The sequence below is a fragment of the Vulpes lagopus genome, chromosome 4 (assembly GCF_018345385.1).
Source record: "Vulpes lagopus strain Blue_001 chromosome 4, ASM1834538v1, whole genome shotgun sequence".
NCBI classification, from domain to species: Eukaryota; Metazoa; Chordata; class Mammalia; order Carnivora; family Canidae; genus Vulpes; species Vulpes lagopus.
In genome coordinates this window covers 88979931-88998839 of record NC_054827.1, presented here as the reverse complement: position 1 = coordinate 88998839, position 18909 = coordinate 88979931, and the positions used below count along the sequence as shown (strand labels likewise).

General features: G+C 34.5%; 1 protein-coding gene across 1 annotated transcript in view; it reads right to left on the bottom strand.

Moving 5' to 3' along the window:
* Nucleotides 1-1938: 1938 nt before the first annotated feature.
* The window catches only part of TBCA (tubulin folding cofactor A), a 74957-nt gene continuing 57986 nt past the window's right edge, over nucleotides 1939-18909 (bottom strand). The window contains exons 3-4 of the mRNA XM_041752759.1: nucleotides 4607-4693; nucleotides 1939-2194 (exon numbers count right to left, since the gene is read on the bottom strand). Of these exons, the coding sequence (XP_041608693.1) occupies nucleotides 2114-2194; nucleotides 4607-4693 (168 nt within the window). The 3' untranslated portion in view covers nucleotides 1939-2113. The remainder of the gene's footprint in view (nucleotides 2195-4606; nucleotides 4694-18909) is intronic.

The following is an 18909-nucleotide window of genomic DNA, read 5'->3' as shown; positions in this document are numbered from 1 at the left end:
CATTCTTTCTCTCACTCCAGAGGTTTTTACCTCTTGCTTTTCACTTATTCTACAAATGTCTACTGAGCAACTGCTATATGTAGATTGGGGATCAGATATTGGAGAGTAAAAGGCAACATAACATTACTTTTGGGAATTTCTACCTATTATCCTACAGATGCAAGGTTTCAACTAAAAGCTTAAAAACAAGTTAACACTGGATGAATTACAACTGTTACTATGCATTTTGATGGCCATGAAAACATAAGTGGAATGCGTCAAAAACTTTCAGGAATAAGCCCCTTCACAGAATCTTAAGCTTCTTGCTGCTTCTCATCAATGTCTGGAGAGAGATCCAGTATGAAATCTATAATTGAGATAGAAATTCTCTAAAGATGTATTACTTTCATCTACCTTGTTAATTCCTTCTTTCCTTAGGCTTTCGGACAAAAAAATAATTTTTTCAGCAACCAAGATTTGGATTCTGGCTGTAAAATTTCCCTTTCAGATTTACTTTTTTTCTGGGGGAACCAATATTTTTTGCTTTGAATATAGATGATATTTATATATTTGGCAAAAAGTTGAAATGAGATTTTTTACATTTTAAAAAAATGGTAACTTTCTTTAAATGATACCTTACTTGGAAAACTAAACTGCGCTCCCTCACCCCCGAAGAAGCCAACCTATTCTGTTGTTTAATCCAACCACAACATAATCTAGAATTTTAATTCTCCTGCTACTCAAATCCTTAATATTAAGCAAGCTGTAGTATAAGGTTTCACATTGTAATTATGTTATTTCCTCACTCTTCCCCTCCCCACCTCATATACTTTAAAAAAGGCATGTAATGTTTTAAGATAATGACATTTCAATGTAGAAGTGCTTCTAATGTTATTCTCTGATGAAGTAATGTTCTGCTTGTATAAAGATTTAAAAAATGATGGATTCTATTCTTTAAAACAACAGAGTACCCTTTAGAAATAATAGCAGGTAAGAATATATTATTTTTCTCTTCTCTGATCTTTTTGACAGATTCACTAAGTGTTATGGTTTCTAGTCATCATTAGCGACTTCCAAAATCAGGCAAATTACCTTACACATATACATATGTATCTTATGTAATCGGAAAAAATTTCGATTTTGTTATTTTTTCAATAATGAGTTTTAAAGCTTAAAAGCTATTATTAGTATTTTAGTTCATTCCATTGCTGCTCATGGTAGGCTGGTGATATAAGGCTCACACACATTTTCAAGAAATAGAAGAAAACTAAAGGAGTTGACATGCATTTTAGAAAATAAACTCAAATGATTAGGTAATTAATTGGTTTACAACTGTACTAGAAAAACACTTCGTGATAAAACGAGAATCTTTTCCAATCAAAATCCAGGTTTGGCTATGGTGTATGCTGGAGCTGGCTCCTATCTTCCCAGCCTTGTGTTCAGTGATGTCATGGTAGCAGCTTGAAATCAGTCACAGCAGGGGTATTTATACCCCAGAAGTAAGAGGTTCCCTTTCCATTTTGAAGACCTGTTAAATATTTCCCAGTATACTATTATTATTCCTTTAAAATACAATTGAATTCTTTGTTCATAAGAATCTTATTTGAAGATCTAAATTGTTGGTGTTTTTCATATAAATCTTTCTGCAAAAAGATTTAAATGTCTCCATTAATTAACAGTAATGGAAATGCTAGACTTTCATTGTGAAGGGATAAATATGTGAGGTCTTATCTCAAGAGACGTTCTTCCTTTCTTTTGAAGGAGTTGTTTCAGAATAAACTTCAAAATTTGGATTTTTACCTAAAAAATAAAGGTATCATATTTTTAATTCAATCTACAGTTAGGAATCAAAATATCTAGATTTCAAAGAGAACCTAACAGATTTAAATTCTGTCAAAAATGTCTAATTTAATGATAAAAAGTTAATATAAAATATTTTATAAAGTATGAAATAAACAATTTTATTAGACGAACTCATTTATTTGACACATTAAATTAGGCAAAGAAAAATATATGCAACTGCATAAAAAGAATCACATTCTTATACTACTTGAACATATAGCAGTGGTCAAAAATAATGAATTGTGGAATGGATCTCAGGATTTAATGAAAAAACACCCTGCACGGCAAAACTTCAGGCTTCTAACTTCACTGAATCCAATACTAAACGTGCTTCCTTATATTCCTCAGCTTCTTCCAAGTCTTTTTCACTCTCCTGAAATGAAATATAATAAAAATTAGATTTATCCTTCTCAAACTTCAGTGCTTTTTTACTCAGATTATTACAAACCATCAAAAAAATAAACAGCTCAAAAAGGATTCCAAACCTCATCTAAATATTATGTAATTTCACAGATTTCCCATATTTCTGTTCTTTCTTTACAGGTAAAAGAAGAAATAACAGGTTTTGTCGTTTCACTGTATAGCATTCTCACAGAGTAAGTAAAAAACAGGGTCATCTAAAGCTATTGGCATTAAATAACTACATAAAAACCTCAAAAAACATTTATTCTCATTCTGTCAATATAACAGCAATCAAAAAGTATTATTAATGGACTAAAAATAAAAAATGATGCTTTACTAAAATGTTACATATATAACAACATTCAGACCAACATAATCCTCCAACTACCCAAAATGACAAAGAAGGCTAGTGGTGTCACACCAGAGATAAGTATAATCTTTGAATTAGAAAAATGAACTGTCTGCTTATTAATATTATGTACTGTACTACAAGGAAACAAAATACTAAAAAAATTTTTGACATTTAAAGACTGAGTTTTTCCTTGTTTTTTTCATACATAAAGGTCTTACTATTATCATGCTAAGGGATAAATGAAATAATACCATCTAAGTTACAGAGCAGAGGGAATAAGGTATGTGTATTTATTTAATATGAAAATTTAAAGCAAAAGGAGTAAGAATTTGCTTAACTTAGATTATAGGCAAAAATTTCTTAAACCTCTATATTATGTCTTTGTTAGTAAATATAAGCTCTTTGAGGGTAGAAATACCTTTTGTATTTCTATGTTGAATACATCCTTACACACAAAATATATCATCCAAAGACAGTATCATTTTTTTCAAGCAATTCCTATTACTTTTTCAGTTACTAGATTCATGAGAGAAAAAAAGCATTTAAATTGTCAGGAAAGAAAAATGGTGCTTTTGTCTCAGGGAATATTTTAATGCTGTAATTATTTCCTTCTTTCATCTATATTTTATTTCAGGGATCCCTGGGTGGCGCAGCGGTTTGGCGCCTGCCTTTGGCCCAGGGCGCGATCCTGGAGACCCGGGATCGAACCCCATATCAGGCTCCCGGTGCATGGAGCCTGCTTCTCCCTCCGCCTGTGTCTCTGCCTCTCTCTCTCTCTCTGTGACTATCATAAATAAATAAAAAATTAAAAAAAAAATTTTATATTTTATTTCAAAACCACACCTTTATTTTTGGCTGTTAAGAAGGAGAATTATCTTGACTTTAAAAGGTTCCTATAGGGCAGCCCGGGTGGCGCAGTGGTTTAGTGCCGCCTGTAGACCGGGGCATGATCCTGGAGGCCCCGGATCTGGTCCCGGGTCGGGCTCCCTGCAGGGAGCCTGTTTCTCCCTCTGCCTGTGTCTCTGCGTCTCTCATGAATGAATAAATAAAATCTTAAAAAATAAAATAAAAGGTTCCTATAGATAAATATGGAGTTCTGTGTCCAATTAAAGTAAATATTAAACATTTCTCTTTTTCCTTTCTTACAGATTTAGTCCTAATATTATTTTTGTGGGAAAACAAATGTCATTCTTTTTCAAAGAATACATATGATCATCCTGAGAAAGCCTCACAATATTTTTGTTATATAAGGCACAACTATGAATCACAAGACAGCTATGCAGCTAGTTAATATTAGTTCAAAACAGAAGAATGAAATGAGATTAGTAAAGGAAATGTTAGAATTCATCAAATCATCATCAAACAGCAGTAACAACTGGCTCGGATATATATAGTATTATGCAGTTATTTCCATTATGAAAGAAGTAAGACTACTTTTAATTATTCTTAGAATCTTTTATAAAATGATTCTGTCACTGTATCACAAGGCATTTATATTATTAGCAGGTAATGATAACACTGTTATCCAGCTATAAGTTAATATGAAAAGACTGCTTATATTACAAGTTTTTTTTTTCCCTCTCAAAATGATTAATGTTGGACTCTAAAAGAATTCCAGATCCTTTTCATAAGGGCCCGAATTCATTTGAAACATTTGGATCTTTTAAAATTTTAAATAGTCTACTTATCTTTAATGTACCAAAAAAAGATCTTTATGTATGAACACTAAATATTTCAAGATATTGCTGGACAATGTTAGTGCTCTGAATATCTACCATAGTAACTCAAATATATTCAATTAACTAAGTTTAAATAAATATAATAAACATGCTATATATAGTACTTCTACTGGAGGCGTAACTTAAAACACAATTTAATCTCTATTAATTATTTTAAAATATCTGGTACACAGGGCAAGTGAACAAAGTATGCCTCTAACATAGTTTATAGTGTTGAATACTTAAGATTTTGGCCTTCCATGTATTAGACTGAAAAAAATTTTAAACAGAAGACAGAAAAGTATTTACTTACTAATAACTGCAGAAGATCAGTATATGCAGCTTCCAACCTGCGCTGGCAATCTGGGATCATCATCCGGGACTCCTGCAGTATCTCTGCCTATAATGAAAATCTCTGTGAGACAAGCAGAGATAGTAGAACTTATGTGTTTAGCTCACAACTCTGTAAATATCTAATATGATTTAAAAGAATCAGAAAAAATTGTGGGTATGTTAAATAGCTCAATATTTTTAAAAAATAGTTCACTATGTTAAACTGTGATTATTAGAAGTTAGGCAGAATGACTATCACACCATAAAATATTCAAAAGTACAAGTTTTAGATCATTTGGTAATCACCTTCTCATGCTAAGTAAAAATTAACTGGAAAAGCTTTTCATAGAGCATTTATTTAAAAAGGCTATTTAAAATAACCTATTTTTCCTGCTGTCACAAAGCACCTTTATCCAAAATGGGATCAGCTGGTTATATAAATATCTCCTGCATCTTCTGAGTAATAAAGAAAAACAGTGTTCAGATAATATCACATGGAGATAATTACTGCATGACAAAAGTTATTGAGTTATTGATCACATCGTGTGCACACTGCAGGAGGTTCTCACTGAAAGACAGAGGTAAAGAAAAATGAAAAGCAAAGACCAGCAGGTTCATATTTTTGATGCTTATCATGCATAAAAAGTTATTACTTATCCTTGTGCTTCATTTTAGGAGAGAGATTATTCTCCCCATGCAGTTTGAGCCAAATTACCAACCTGGCACCCCTCTGAATCTGAACCCTGCCTATTCCTCCTGAAGACAGACACAACAGAATTAAACACAAGAATATTTATTCTGGAGGGTATTTCTGGACTTAACATACATCATTCAAAGCTGAACTGTAAAATATCAAATCTATCACTGAGAACCCAATCAGTAGGAGGGTAAATAAATTAGTGCCAGAAGTCCCTCAAATAAGTCTTTTTTTCTAAGGTGGTAGGAAGCTTTATCTCCTTAAACTATTCTCAGAGACACAAAGATCATTTAAACATTTATCTCCAAAAAACAGTGTTTGGTCAAATACCTTTGGTTAAATGGGTACAAATCCCAAACTTTTACTAATAAGCTTTATTACCTAGCTCATATAAAACAAAAAGGAAAGACGTAACTTAATGGTAATCATATTTTATTAGGAACTTTAGTAAGTCCCAGTACCTTCTTCCTTTCCCTAATAGTTTTGTCACAGCTCACACTATAACAAAAATCAGAATCATAATATAGAAGGATGCTCTCTAGCCATATCTATTTTCTCAGGTGAAAACCTCTTTCACTAACAAACACTGGTTGAAAACTTTAGACACAGGATCACGTGACTTCACTCACTGCTAATCATATTATACCTAGATATTTAATCACTGCAACTAAATTATTTTTATGTATCTGATTAGTTTGAATAATTGTGAAAAATCAGTGATAGGCACATTTCATTGGATACATGATTCATATTTCTTCCTTATGAACCTCCCTTGAGAATAGCTTCTAGGAATTAAACAAGATGAAATGAATATAAAGGGTTAAGATCAAAAGCTCGCTAAGTCAAAATGTATACGTGTAAAAAGTTTTTTGAAAGCTTTAGTATTGTCAATGAAATGAACTTAAAGCAATAATGCCCCAAATAACTTCTATTCATTATTATTCTATCCTTTATTATGGAACAATATCCTCATTTAATCTATCAAAACAGGACTATGATGTAACTAGGGCCAAAGATCAGTCTCTCCCGTTTATCAACCCCAATTCATTCAATAATCTTACTGTGTATCTAGGATGCCAGGTACAGGGGATACAAAATGAATAAAAGGTTTCTATCCTCCATTCCAGCATAGAAGCATATACATGAAAATAAACACTTGACAACAGCTTCAAGACGATTATGCCACTGGGAGCCAAAGGTATACACAGTACATTGATGCCTATGATGTGGAATCCATAAACCACATCTTTATCAAGGCCATAAATCATATATTTTACCTTGTATCAATGAATTACAACTGTCAAGAATAATTTTAAGAGATCATATATAAGGTGTTAAGATTATATATAGTAAAGAAACCCCTCAAAATACCTGAACTAAACTAAATGACTATTATCTTTCAAAATGTTCCCCTTGGGAAGGAGTCACTCAAATGAATGGGGCCTCTTTTTAAAATACCTGAATAAACTCTTAGTTTATTCTAATGCTGACTATGATAAAACTGAGTTTAAGTTAGGATCTTGGCATAGATTGGGAAATACAAGGAATCTTAGGTAACATATAAGAATGTGGTCCTACTCATGTCTTACTGTTTTTAAAACAAGTTAATGATGGGGGGAGGTGGTTATTCAGGTAAAACAGAAGTTTGGGGAAAGCTTAGCAAGATTCAGATTTGAACTATGAATAATTACTAAACTAAAATCTGATCAATTTCCTTTATAATCAAATGTATATAAGTCGGAAGGGAATAGCCCCAATTGGGCTTTTTTTCATTTTTCAGAAAGAAGAATTCCGTGAAATAATCTGGCCAATGTCAAGTTGTTTTGCTATTGCTCAATTGAGATAAGATTTCTAGCTTCTTTAATGATCCATTCAATCAAAGCTGATTAGTACCTAAAATAATCTCTAGGCATTCTAATATTGGATACTGGCTGCCTCTAGAATCAATGGTAACTGCATTAGTTTGCCAAACTGAGTTTTATAGTAGTTCAGAGATTACTATAATAATGGTTAAGTCTCCTTTTACACATAGGTAAAATTGTAATATGCTATTAAACATGCTAAGAATTCCGTATGAAGGGACACCTGGGTGGCTCAGAGGTTGAGCTCCTGCCTTCAGCTCAGGTTGTGATCCCAGTCTGGAGACTGAGTCCCATATCAGGCTCCCTGTGAAGAGCCTGCTTCTCTATGTCTCTGCCTCTTTCTCTCTGTGTGTGTGTGTGTGTGTGTCTCTCATGAATAAATGAGTATTAAAAAAAAACAAAAACAAATGAAGAATCACAGAGTCAGAAGGGACCTAAGTGGTCATCTAGTGCAGCCTCCTCAATTTACAAATAAGAAAGTTGAGTCAGAATGACTAACTAGTTGATAGGATCTGAGTTATAGCCCATGACTTTGATTTCAACTGTAGCATGTGGAAGAGTGATAGTGGTAACCATGCTCTAAGGCCTCCCACACTACATTTGGGTTGGGCCGGTGACCAATAGAACGTGGTAGAAGTGGCTTTATAGAACTTAATACCTGAGGCTAAGTCTTAAGAAGTCTTAGAGCTTCCACATGGGCCTCCTGAAATACTTACTTCTGGGAAATCCTTCTCTCAGGACCTAGTTATCATGTTATGAGAAGCTCTGGAAGGATGGATGGAAGGAAGAGAGAAAGGAAGGAAGGAATGACAGAAGGAATTTGACTTCTGTTTTGTGGTTATTGCTGAATGATTAAAGATATATAATGAATTCCAAGAAAAAAAAAGTCTGAACCCTTAAGTCCTGAGATGTCAATAATCACTTTAAGTATAAATGGTCTAAATCCATCAGCTTAAAGACAGAGATTCATATATTGGATTCAACTATATGCTGCCTGCAAGAAACTGACTTCAAACAAGATGAAACAGAGAGATGAAAATAAAAGGATGGAAAAAGATGTATCATGCAAACATTAAAAAAAGTGACTATATTAATACTGGATAGACTTCAGGGCAAAAAAAATTATCAGAGATCAAGAAGAATGCTACATAATAAATGATAAATTCACCAAGAAAAAACATGGTGATCCCTAAATGTATATGCACTAAACAAGAAAGCTTCAAAATATGTAACGCAAAAACTGATAAAGCTAAAAAAGAGAGATAAGACCACACAGAGCTGGGGATTTCAATACCTCACTCTCAGCAACGGGTAGAAGTAACAAACAAAAAAAATTAGCAAAGATATAAAAGACCTGAATAATGCCATCAACCAATAAGATCTAATGGACTTTTACAGAACATTCTACCTAAGAAAGCAAAATACAAATATTTTTCAAGCACCCATGAAACCATCACTGGAGGAGTACCTGGGTGCCTCAGTTGGTTAAGCATCTGACTCTTGGCTTCCACTCAGGTCATGATCTCATGGGTTGTGGGACTGAGCCCCAGGTTAGGCTCCATACTCAGTGTGGAGTCAGCTTGTGTCTCATCCTTTGCCCCCTCCCCAACCTGTGCATGTGTGTGCTTATTATTCTCTCTCAAATAAATATATAAATCTTAAATAGAATAAAGAAAAGACACATTCATTGCAGTATACATAGGCTGGGTCAAACAACAACAAAACAAAAGAAATCTCAACAAATTTAAATATTTAATAAAAGAATTGAAATAATACACAATGCATGTAGGACTAAAATGAAATAAAAGTAGAAATCAATAACAAAAATACAGCAGGAAAATCTTCAAACCACTTAGAAATTAAACAACATGCTTGTAAATAACCTATGTGTTAATAAGAATGTTTCAAAAGAAACAGAAAAATATACAAATAAATGAGAACGAAAGTATGTCAAATGTAGGATTCAGTTAAAGTAGTGCTGAGAGAGAAACTTATAGCAATAAATCCTTATGTTAGGAAAGAACAAAGATCTCAATTTAAAAATCTAAGTTCTTGGGGTATGTGGGTGGCTCAGTTGGTTAAGTGCCTTTGGCTCAGGTCATGATACCAGCGTCCTGGGATGGAGCCTCACATATTGGACACTCTGCTCTGCAAGGACCCTGCTTCTCCCTCTCCCTCTGCCTCCAGCTCTACCTGCTTGTATTGTCTCTCTGTCATATAAATAAAATCTTTAAAAAATAAAAATCTAAATTCTTACTTTAGGAACCCAGAAAAAGAAGAGCAAAATGAACCCAAAAAAAGAGAGTAATAAAAATAAGATCAGAAATCAATAACAGGGAAAACCCAGTGAAACAAAGAGCTGAAGTTTTAAAAAACTGAAAAATCTGCAGAAAGACTGACAAAGTGAGAAGGCACAAATCACTAATATCAGTCCAAAAAAAAAAATCTTACCTCTACAGATCTTGCAACCATCAGAGGAAAAAAAATAGAGAATAGAGTTATGATGGTGAAGAAGTGGGGGGGCTTCCTTGCCCTTGAACACAGTTAGATCAACATCAAATAATTTTGAATACAGGAAATCAATCTGGGGATTGAGAGAATGATCTGCACAATTAGAGGGAGAGAACATGGCAGGCTTATTTTAACAAACAAATCAAAGCACACCTAGTTAAAGGTCCAAATACTCTCCACTGTAAGCAAGGAGGAACCCTGTAGAGGCCTGGCCTGTGGGAAAGAGCAACCAAACAACAGCAGAGTACACACAGCATACACCAGAAACACTTCCCAAGTGCCAGGCCCTGGACAATCCAGGACTCCTCCTTAATACAGCATTACTCTTAGGAGCAGGAAATATAACAAGCTTTCAGAACACATAAAAGACACAAACCTAGACTCAATGACAAAATGGAAGAATTCTCCCAAAAAGAAAGATTAGGAAGAAATTACTGCCAGGGATTTGTTCTAAACAGACATAAGCAATATATCTGAACAAGAATTTGGAAAAGAATCATAAGAATACTAGCTGGCCTTGAGAGAAGCATAGAAGTTACCAGAGAAGCCCTGGCTACAGAGATAAAAGACCTAAAAACGAGTGAGGCTAAAATAAAAAATGCTTCACTGAGATGCAAAACTGATTGGATTTAATCACAATGAGGATGCAAGAAGGGAAGAACAGGTGATACAGAAGACAAAATTATGCAAAATAATGAAGCTGAAAAGAAGAGGGAAAGAAAACTATTAGATCACAAATACAGACTTAAGGAACTCAGTGATTCCACAAAGCACAGTAATAGCCATGTCATAAGAGTCTCAGAAGAGGAAGAGTGAGAAAAAGGAGCAGAAGGTGTATTTGAACAAATTATAGCTAAAAACTTCCCTAATCTGGAGAAGGAAACAGGTATTCAAGTCCAAGAGGTACAGAGAACTTTTCTCAAAATCAACAAAGACAAGTTAACACCAAAACATATTATAGTGAAACCTCAAAATACAAAGATAAAGAGAGAATTCTGAAAGCAGCTAGGGACAAAAGGTCCTTCATTTACAAGGGTAGACATAGGTTAGCGGCAGACCTGTCCACAGAAATTTGGCAGGCCAGAGAGAGTGGCATGATATATTCAATGTGCTTAATGGGAAATATATGCAGCCAAAAATACTTTATCCAGCAAGGGTGTCATTCAGAATAGGAGAAGAGATAAACAGCTTTCAAGAGAGGCAAAAACTAAAGGAGTTCACGAACACTAAACCAGCTCTGTAAGAAACATTAAAGGGGACCCTTTGGGACCGGAATAGCAACTGTATAGGTGCTAAATGGCACCAAATTCATATCTAGCACTAATTACTTTGAATGTAAATGGACTAAATTAAATGCCTTAATCAAAAGACACAGGGTATCAGAATGGATAAAAAAAAAACCAAAAACCCAAGACTCATGAAAATACTGCTAACAAGAGAGTCATTTTAGACCCAAAGACATTTCCAGATTGGAAGTGAGGGGAAGAGAACCATCTATCACGCTAATGGACATCAAAAGAAAGCTGGAGTGGCCATCCTTATTTCAAACTAGATATTAAATGAAAGACTGTACTAAGAATGATGAAGAGTATTGTATCATAATAAAGATCTAACAAGTATAAATATTTATGCCTCCAACTTGGGAGCAAATATATAAATCAATTTATAACAAACTTAAACTCATTGATAATAATGGGGACTTTAACACCACACTCACATCAATGGACAGATTATCTAAGCAGATGATCAACAAGGAAACAGTGGCTTTGAATGACATATTGGACCAGATGGACTTAACAGATACATTCAGAGCATTTCATACTAAAGCAGCAGAAGACACATTCTTTTCTAGTGTACATGAACATTCTGCAGAATATATCACATACTGGGTCATAAGTCAGGCCTCAACCAGTACAAAAAGACTGAGATCATACCATGCATATTTTCAGACCAAAATACTATGAAATTTGAAGTCAACCACAAGGAAAAATTATGAATGACTACATATATATGGAAATTAAAGAACATCCTACTAAAGAATAAATAGGTTAACAATGAAATTAAAGAAGAAATTTAAAAATACACAGAAGTAAATGAAAACGTAAAGAAATTCAAAGTCCGAAACTTTCAGGATGCAGCAAAGATAGTCATAAGAGGAAATCTAAAGCAAAAAAGGCCTTCCTCAAGAAGCAAGAATAGTCTCTCATACACGACCTAGCTTACAACTAAAAGAGCTGGAAAAAGAACAGCAAATAAAGCCAAAAACCAGTAGAATAAGGGAAATAATAAAAATTAGAGCAGAAATAAATTATATAGATATAAAAAATGGTAGAAAAGATCAATGACATTAGGAGATGGTTCTTTGAAAGAATTAACAAAATTGATAAACCCTTAGCTGGACTTACCAAAAAGAAGAGAGAAAGGACCCAAACAAAATCATGAATGAGAGAGGTGAGACTGTAACCCAACACTGTAGAAATACATTGACAAGAGAGTATTATAAGCAATTATATGCCAACAAATTGGGCAACTTGGAAGAAATGGATAAATTCCTAGAAACATATAAAGTACCAAAACTGAAACAGGAAGAAATGGAAAATTTGAACAGACTCATAAACAGCAAAGAAATTAAACCAGTAATCACAACTCTCCCAACAAACAAGAGTCCAGGACTGGATGGCTTCTCAGAGGAATTCTACAAAACATTAAAAGAAGAATTAATACCTATTCTTCTAAAACTGTTCCAAAAAACAGAAATGGAAAGAGAACTTCTAAACTTATTCTATAACGCCAGGACTACCTAGATTCCAAAACCAGACAGAGACCCGACTAAAAAGGAGAATTACACACTAATATCCCTGATGAACATGGATGCAAAAATTCTCAAAAAATATTAGCAAACTGTAAGGGAAAAAAATACCATAAACAATTTTATAACACTGTTCATAATGCTCATGGATTCAAAGAATCCATGAAGAAGAAATGAAACAATTTCTTGAAAACTACAAAGCATCAAAACTCAAAAGATAACCTGAATAGTTGTATAATCATGAAAGGACTTGAATTTGTAATTAAGAAGATGATAAAATAGACCTCCTCAAGTCTTGATGGTTCCACTGGACACTTTTATCAAATATTTAAAGAAGAGTTGAAACTACTTTTACACAAATCCTTTAAGAAAAGAGAAGAGGGAACATTTCCAATTAATTTTATGAGAGGATCTAGACAAAGACCATATAAAAGAAAACTATTTAGATGCAAAAATCCTCAACAAAGTCTTAGTAAATTGAATCCAGCAAGTATGAAAAGAATTATACACTACAATCAAGTGAACAAGCAGGTATAAAACAAGGCTAGTTCAACAATTAAAAGTCAGTCTATGTAATCCACAATTATCAAGAGCCCAAAAAAGAAAATTCACATGGTCTTATCAAATGAGACAGGAAAAGCATGTGACAAAACCCTAAGTATCCATTCATGACAAAAATGCTCAGCAAACTAGGAATACAGAACTTTCTCCACTTGAAAAACACTATTTACCAAAAATGTACTAACATTATAATTATACTTAATGATAAAAGACTGCTACCTCTCTAAGATTAGGAAGAGGTGAGATGTTCACTCTCACCACTCTTATTCAACACAGTAAGTTAAGTAAGTCTTAGCCAGAGCAATCAACTAAGAAAAAGAAATAAGACATACAGGTTGAAAAGAAATAAAACTGTCTCTATTCACAAATGACAGGACTGTCTAGGTAGAAAACCAGAAGGAATCTACAAAAGCTCTTAGAAACTAGAGAGTTCAACAAGGTCACAAATGGTGACAAGACCAATACACAAAAAACTAAATGCACTTCTATATCTAATAGCAAAATATATATGTGTGGAAACCAAAACTAGAAACAATACCACTAAAAGAAAAAAAAAAGAAAGAAACAATACCATTTACAACATCTTCAAAGAAAATGAAATAATCAGGTATAAATCTAACAAAACACTGCAGGATTTGTATGTTGAAAATTACAAAATGCTGATGAAAGAAGTCAGATCTAAATAAACTGGAAAGGCTTACCACATTCATTGACTAGAAGACATAGTAAAGACATCAAATCTCCCCAGATTGATATATAGGTGCTTTTTTTTTTTTTCTTAAAGTAGGCTCCACGCCCAGTGTGGAGACAACATGAGGCTTGAACTCACTACCCTGAGATTAAGACCTGAGCTGAGATCAAGAGTGAGATATTTAACAGACTTAGCCACCCACTTGCCCCAGAATTGATAGATTAATGCAATTCACATCAAAATCTTAGCAAGGTGTTTTATAAACATAGAGAAGCTTATTCTAAAATTTTTATGGTAAGGCAAAGGAAGTAGAATAGCTAAAACAATAAAAAAAAAAAAAAAGAAAAGACTTTTCTTTTAAAAGATTAAGTCTTTTCTTAATCTTCTACAATTAAAGCTTTCTCTATAGCTACACTAATCAAGACGGTGTGGTTCTGGTAAATAAATACACAACAGATTAATGGATCAAAAGAGAGAAAGCAAAAATAGATCCATACAAATACATCCAACAGGTTGAGAAAGGTACAAAAGCAATTCAATGGGGGAGAAGGATAACCATTCCAATAAATATTGCTGGAGCAACTAGGTACCTATAGGCAAAAAGATGAATCAATGAGTCTGAGAAACTAAACCTCACCCATTAAATAAAAATTAACTCAAGAAGGATTAAAGCCTTAAATGTAAGACATAAAACCACAGAAGTTTTAGGAAAAAAACAGAAAAATCTTTGGGATCTAGGACTAGGCAAACAGTCCCTTAGACTTAAAACCAGAAATATAATTCACAAAATAAGTATTAGCCATAAATCAGATGTTTTCAAAATTAAAAATGGTTGCTCAGTGAAAGACTTGTTAAGAGGCTAAAAAGACAAACTGCAGACTAAGAGAAAATATTTGCAAACCACATATCCAGCGAAGAGCATGTAACTCTCAAAACTCAAAAGTAGAAAAACAAAGAATCCAATTAAAAAGTGGGCAGAAGATGGCTCACTCAGTAAAGCATGCAACTCTTGATCTCAGGGTTGTGATTTCAAGCCCCATGCTGGATGTAGACATTACTTAAAAAAATAAAACCTTAGCGAAGCCTGGCTGGCTCAGTTGGAAGAGTGTGTGACTTTTGATCTCGGGGTCATGAGTTCAAGCCCCATAGTGTGTGTGGAGATTACTTACATAAATAGAAGTCTTAAAAAAAAATGGGTAGAAAAAAAATGGGTATGAACAGACATTTCACTGAAGAGAATATACATACACAAATAAGCAAATGAGAAGATATTCAACATTATAGCCATTAGGAAAATCAAAACTAAAAGCATAATCAGGTATCCCTATACATCTATCATGTAGGTGATGGCTTAAATGCTAAAATAAAAATACTGATACCACCAAATGCTAGTGAGGATGTGGAGAAATCAAATTACTCATACATCACTAGTAGGAATATCTACTCATACATCACTAGTAGGTATAGCCACTCTGGAAAAGAGTTTGGCAGTTTCTCTTAAAACAAAAAATGTACTAATACAACACAACAATTTCTTGGGCATTTATCCCAGTGAAATGAGAATTTATGTTCATGCAGAAATTGTCTATGAATGTTCATAGCAACTTTTTTTGGTAATAGCCCCAAAGTGGAAACAATTCAAATGCTCTTCAATGGTTACACTGTGATACATCTATAGCATGGACTACTACTCAGCAATAATAAGGAACAAAGTTGATACACTCAGTGACTTAAGTGAACCTCAAAGGGAATTATGCTAAATGGAAAAAGCCAATTTCAAAAGGTTACATACTATATGATTCTTTAGAGTATTAATTACTTAGAACACAGGGATGGAGAAGACAGGGGCTACAAAGAGGCAGCACAAGGCAGTCTTGTGTGCAACAGTTTTCCATCTTGACTGTTGTAGTTATTCTACATGTGACAGAATTGTATGGGACTATATACACAAACATATACAGACACACACAAATGCGTACATGTGTAACTAGTGAAACGTAAATAAGCTCTGTGGTGTACCAATGTCAATTTCATGACCTGAATATTATATAAGATACTAACACTGTAGGACGACTAGTGAGGGGTGTAGAGTGACCTCCCTAAACATTTACCGCAACTTCCTGTGAATCTATAACAACACACAGAACAAGCATACAAACAGAGCACGATTTATAAACCTGGGTATAGGTAACAAGAGACAATGATACTTTCTTGCACCAATGGAAGTTATTTTAAATAATATTTTTATTATTTATAAAAGAAATACGGTGTTTCTTGCAGAACCAGTCTTATGAAAGATGCCTGATCAAATTCTCTTTTAAACTGAAGTATCCTATTCTTTTTCCACATAAAGAAAAAAATTTCCCCTTCATTTTTAGGAAAAAGAAATACCCAATTGCGAATGTTAGCTCATCTTTCAAGTAAATCACACACACACAAAATGTGTGTTTATGTTTCTCAAAAAGACAGATTTTTTACAACACTGCAATTACATGTAATAACTGTAAATCCTTGTTGGGAAAATTGTACCAGTTTGTCTTTTTAATATTACTTCTGGAACATAAAAGATGAGTCATGCTTCAGGTGAAATAACAGGGACACATTTGATTATCACTGCTAATCATTTGTGTAATGGGTCAGATTTTAAAAAAAAGCAAAAGACCAGAATACCTTCACTGGTTGAGGGCACAATCCTATCTACCCCTAATTGGGATGAAAGTGGAAAAGAAGAGGGATATCATGAGCAAAGGACTAAAATTCATTTGGGCCATATTTGAAGGTTGTTTTATATTGTTTAGACCAAAAAGAAAAGGACAGAAGAACTCTTTGGTATTTTGGCCTCTTAAGGTCTTCTGTCCAGTTATTTATTTCACAAGAACCAATATTAGCCTTAATCCAGGAAAGGCCGGCCAGCTGGCCGGCCTATCTACCTACCTACCTACAATTTAAATTCAATTTGCCAACATATAACACCCAGTGCTCATCTCATCACCTGCCCTCCTTAGAGCCCATCACCCAGTTACCCCAGCCCCCCACTCACCTCCCCTTCGGCAGAGTTTCCCAGAGTTAGGAGTCTCTCATGGTTTGTCTTCCTAATTTTTTCCCATTCAGTTTCCCCACCTTCCCTTATGATTCCTTTCACTATTTCTTATATTCCACACATGAGTAAAACCAGATGAAAATTGTTTTTCTCTGATGGACTTATTTCACTCAGCATAACACCCTCCTGTTCCTTCCACATCAATGTAAATGGTGGGTATTCATCCTTTCTGATGGCTGAGTAATATTCCATTGTATATATAGACCACATCTTCTTTATCCATTCATCTATCGAAGGACATCGTGGCTCCTTCCACAGTATGGCTACTGTGGACATTGCCACTATGAACATTGGGGTGCAGGTGTCCTGCAGTTTCACTACATCTGTATCTTTGGGGTAAATCTCCAGCAGTGTAATTGCTGGGTCATAGGGTAGCTCTATTTTTAACTTCTTGAGGAACCTCCATAGTTTTCCAGAGTGGCTGTACCAGTTTGCATTCCCACCAATAGTGCAAGAGGGGTTCCCCTTTCTCCACATCCTTGCCAACATTTGTCATTTCCTGTCTTGTTAATTTTAGTCATTCTCTCTGGTGTAAAGTGGTATATCTATTTGTCTTTCCCCAGTGGCAAGTGATGTGGAACATTTTCTTATGTGCTTATTCACCATGTGTAGGTCTTCTTTGAAGAAATATCTGTTCATGTCTTCTGCTCATTTCTTGACTGGATTGTTTGTTTTTTTGGGTTTAAGTTAAGTTTGATACGTTCTTTATATATCTTGGACACTAGCCCTTTATCTGATGTGTCATTTGCAAATATCTTCTCTCATTCTGGAAGCTGCCTTTGAGTTTTGTTGACTGTTTCCTTTGCTGTGCAGAAGGTTTTTTTTTTTTTTTTTTTAAGATTTTATTTATTCATGAGATACACAGAGAGAAGGACAGAGACAGGTAGAAGGAGAAGCAGGCTTCATGGAGGGAACCTGATGTGGGACTCGATCCTGGAACTTCAGGATCATGCTCTGAGCCAAAGGCAGACGCTCAACTGCTGAGCCACCCAGGCATCCCAGTGCAAAAGCTTTTTATCTTGATGAAGTCCCAAGAGTTCATTATTGCTTTTGTTTCCCTTTCAGGAAAGGCCAATTTTGACAACCAATTAGAGGTGAGAAGTTTGGTAGGGACTGATAGCATAATAAATATGTTATTACTTTTTTAAAAAGATGGGAGGGGGGCATGGGGGTGTGGAGAGCAGAGGGAAAGAGAATCCCAAGCAGACCCCCGCCCCCTGACCCCCGCCAGAAGCTCAGAACCTAATGTGGGGCTTGATCTTACAACCCTGGGATCACAACGTGAACCAAAACCAAGAGTTGGACACTTAACTGACTGTGCCACCAGATGCCCCATAAATGTGTATTATAAGATATGGACAGTTCAGAAGATCCATGAAAGCCAAAAAAAAAAAAAAAAAAAACAGATCCGAGTGAGAAAAGAGTCATGTTAATGAGAAGTGGCTAATGAGGGGATTTAGCTCAGAAGAGGAGGAAATACAGGGAGACAAGTAGAGAATCCGTAAAATGCAGCACTTGGTCTTCTTGGTATTTTCTATGAGGGGCACAACAGATATAAAGAAACTATTAACAAAATTAAAGTCCTAGGCAAACAGGAATATGGTAGTGTTCTTGGCAAAGCAATTCTTGTTGCATATAATAAAAAATATGAATGGCTGGCCATAGTATAGCTAAGCTAAGGAAAGGAATTGAGAAAAGCATGTAGGTTGGGTTAAAGAAAAGGTTTCATGAGACAAAACTGCAACTGACAACTATATATGATACAGTTAACAATAGGGGTAAACAGAAAGATTTATTGTTTTGTAATTAAATATGCGATGGTATTTTTGAATATAAGTGCTAGGTTGACTAGGAATCTAAGAAATCATATTATAAACCATGACCATTGTGACAAGAGATAATCTTAACAAGGCTGAGGGCAGAAAGGATTTTTTTAAAGATTTTATTTATTTGGAGGGGGGAGAAAGAGTGAGCATGCATGTGCACACACGTGGAGCAAGAGGTAGAGGGAGAGAATCTTTACACAGACTCTCTGTACTGATCACGGAGCCA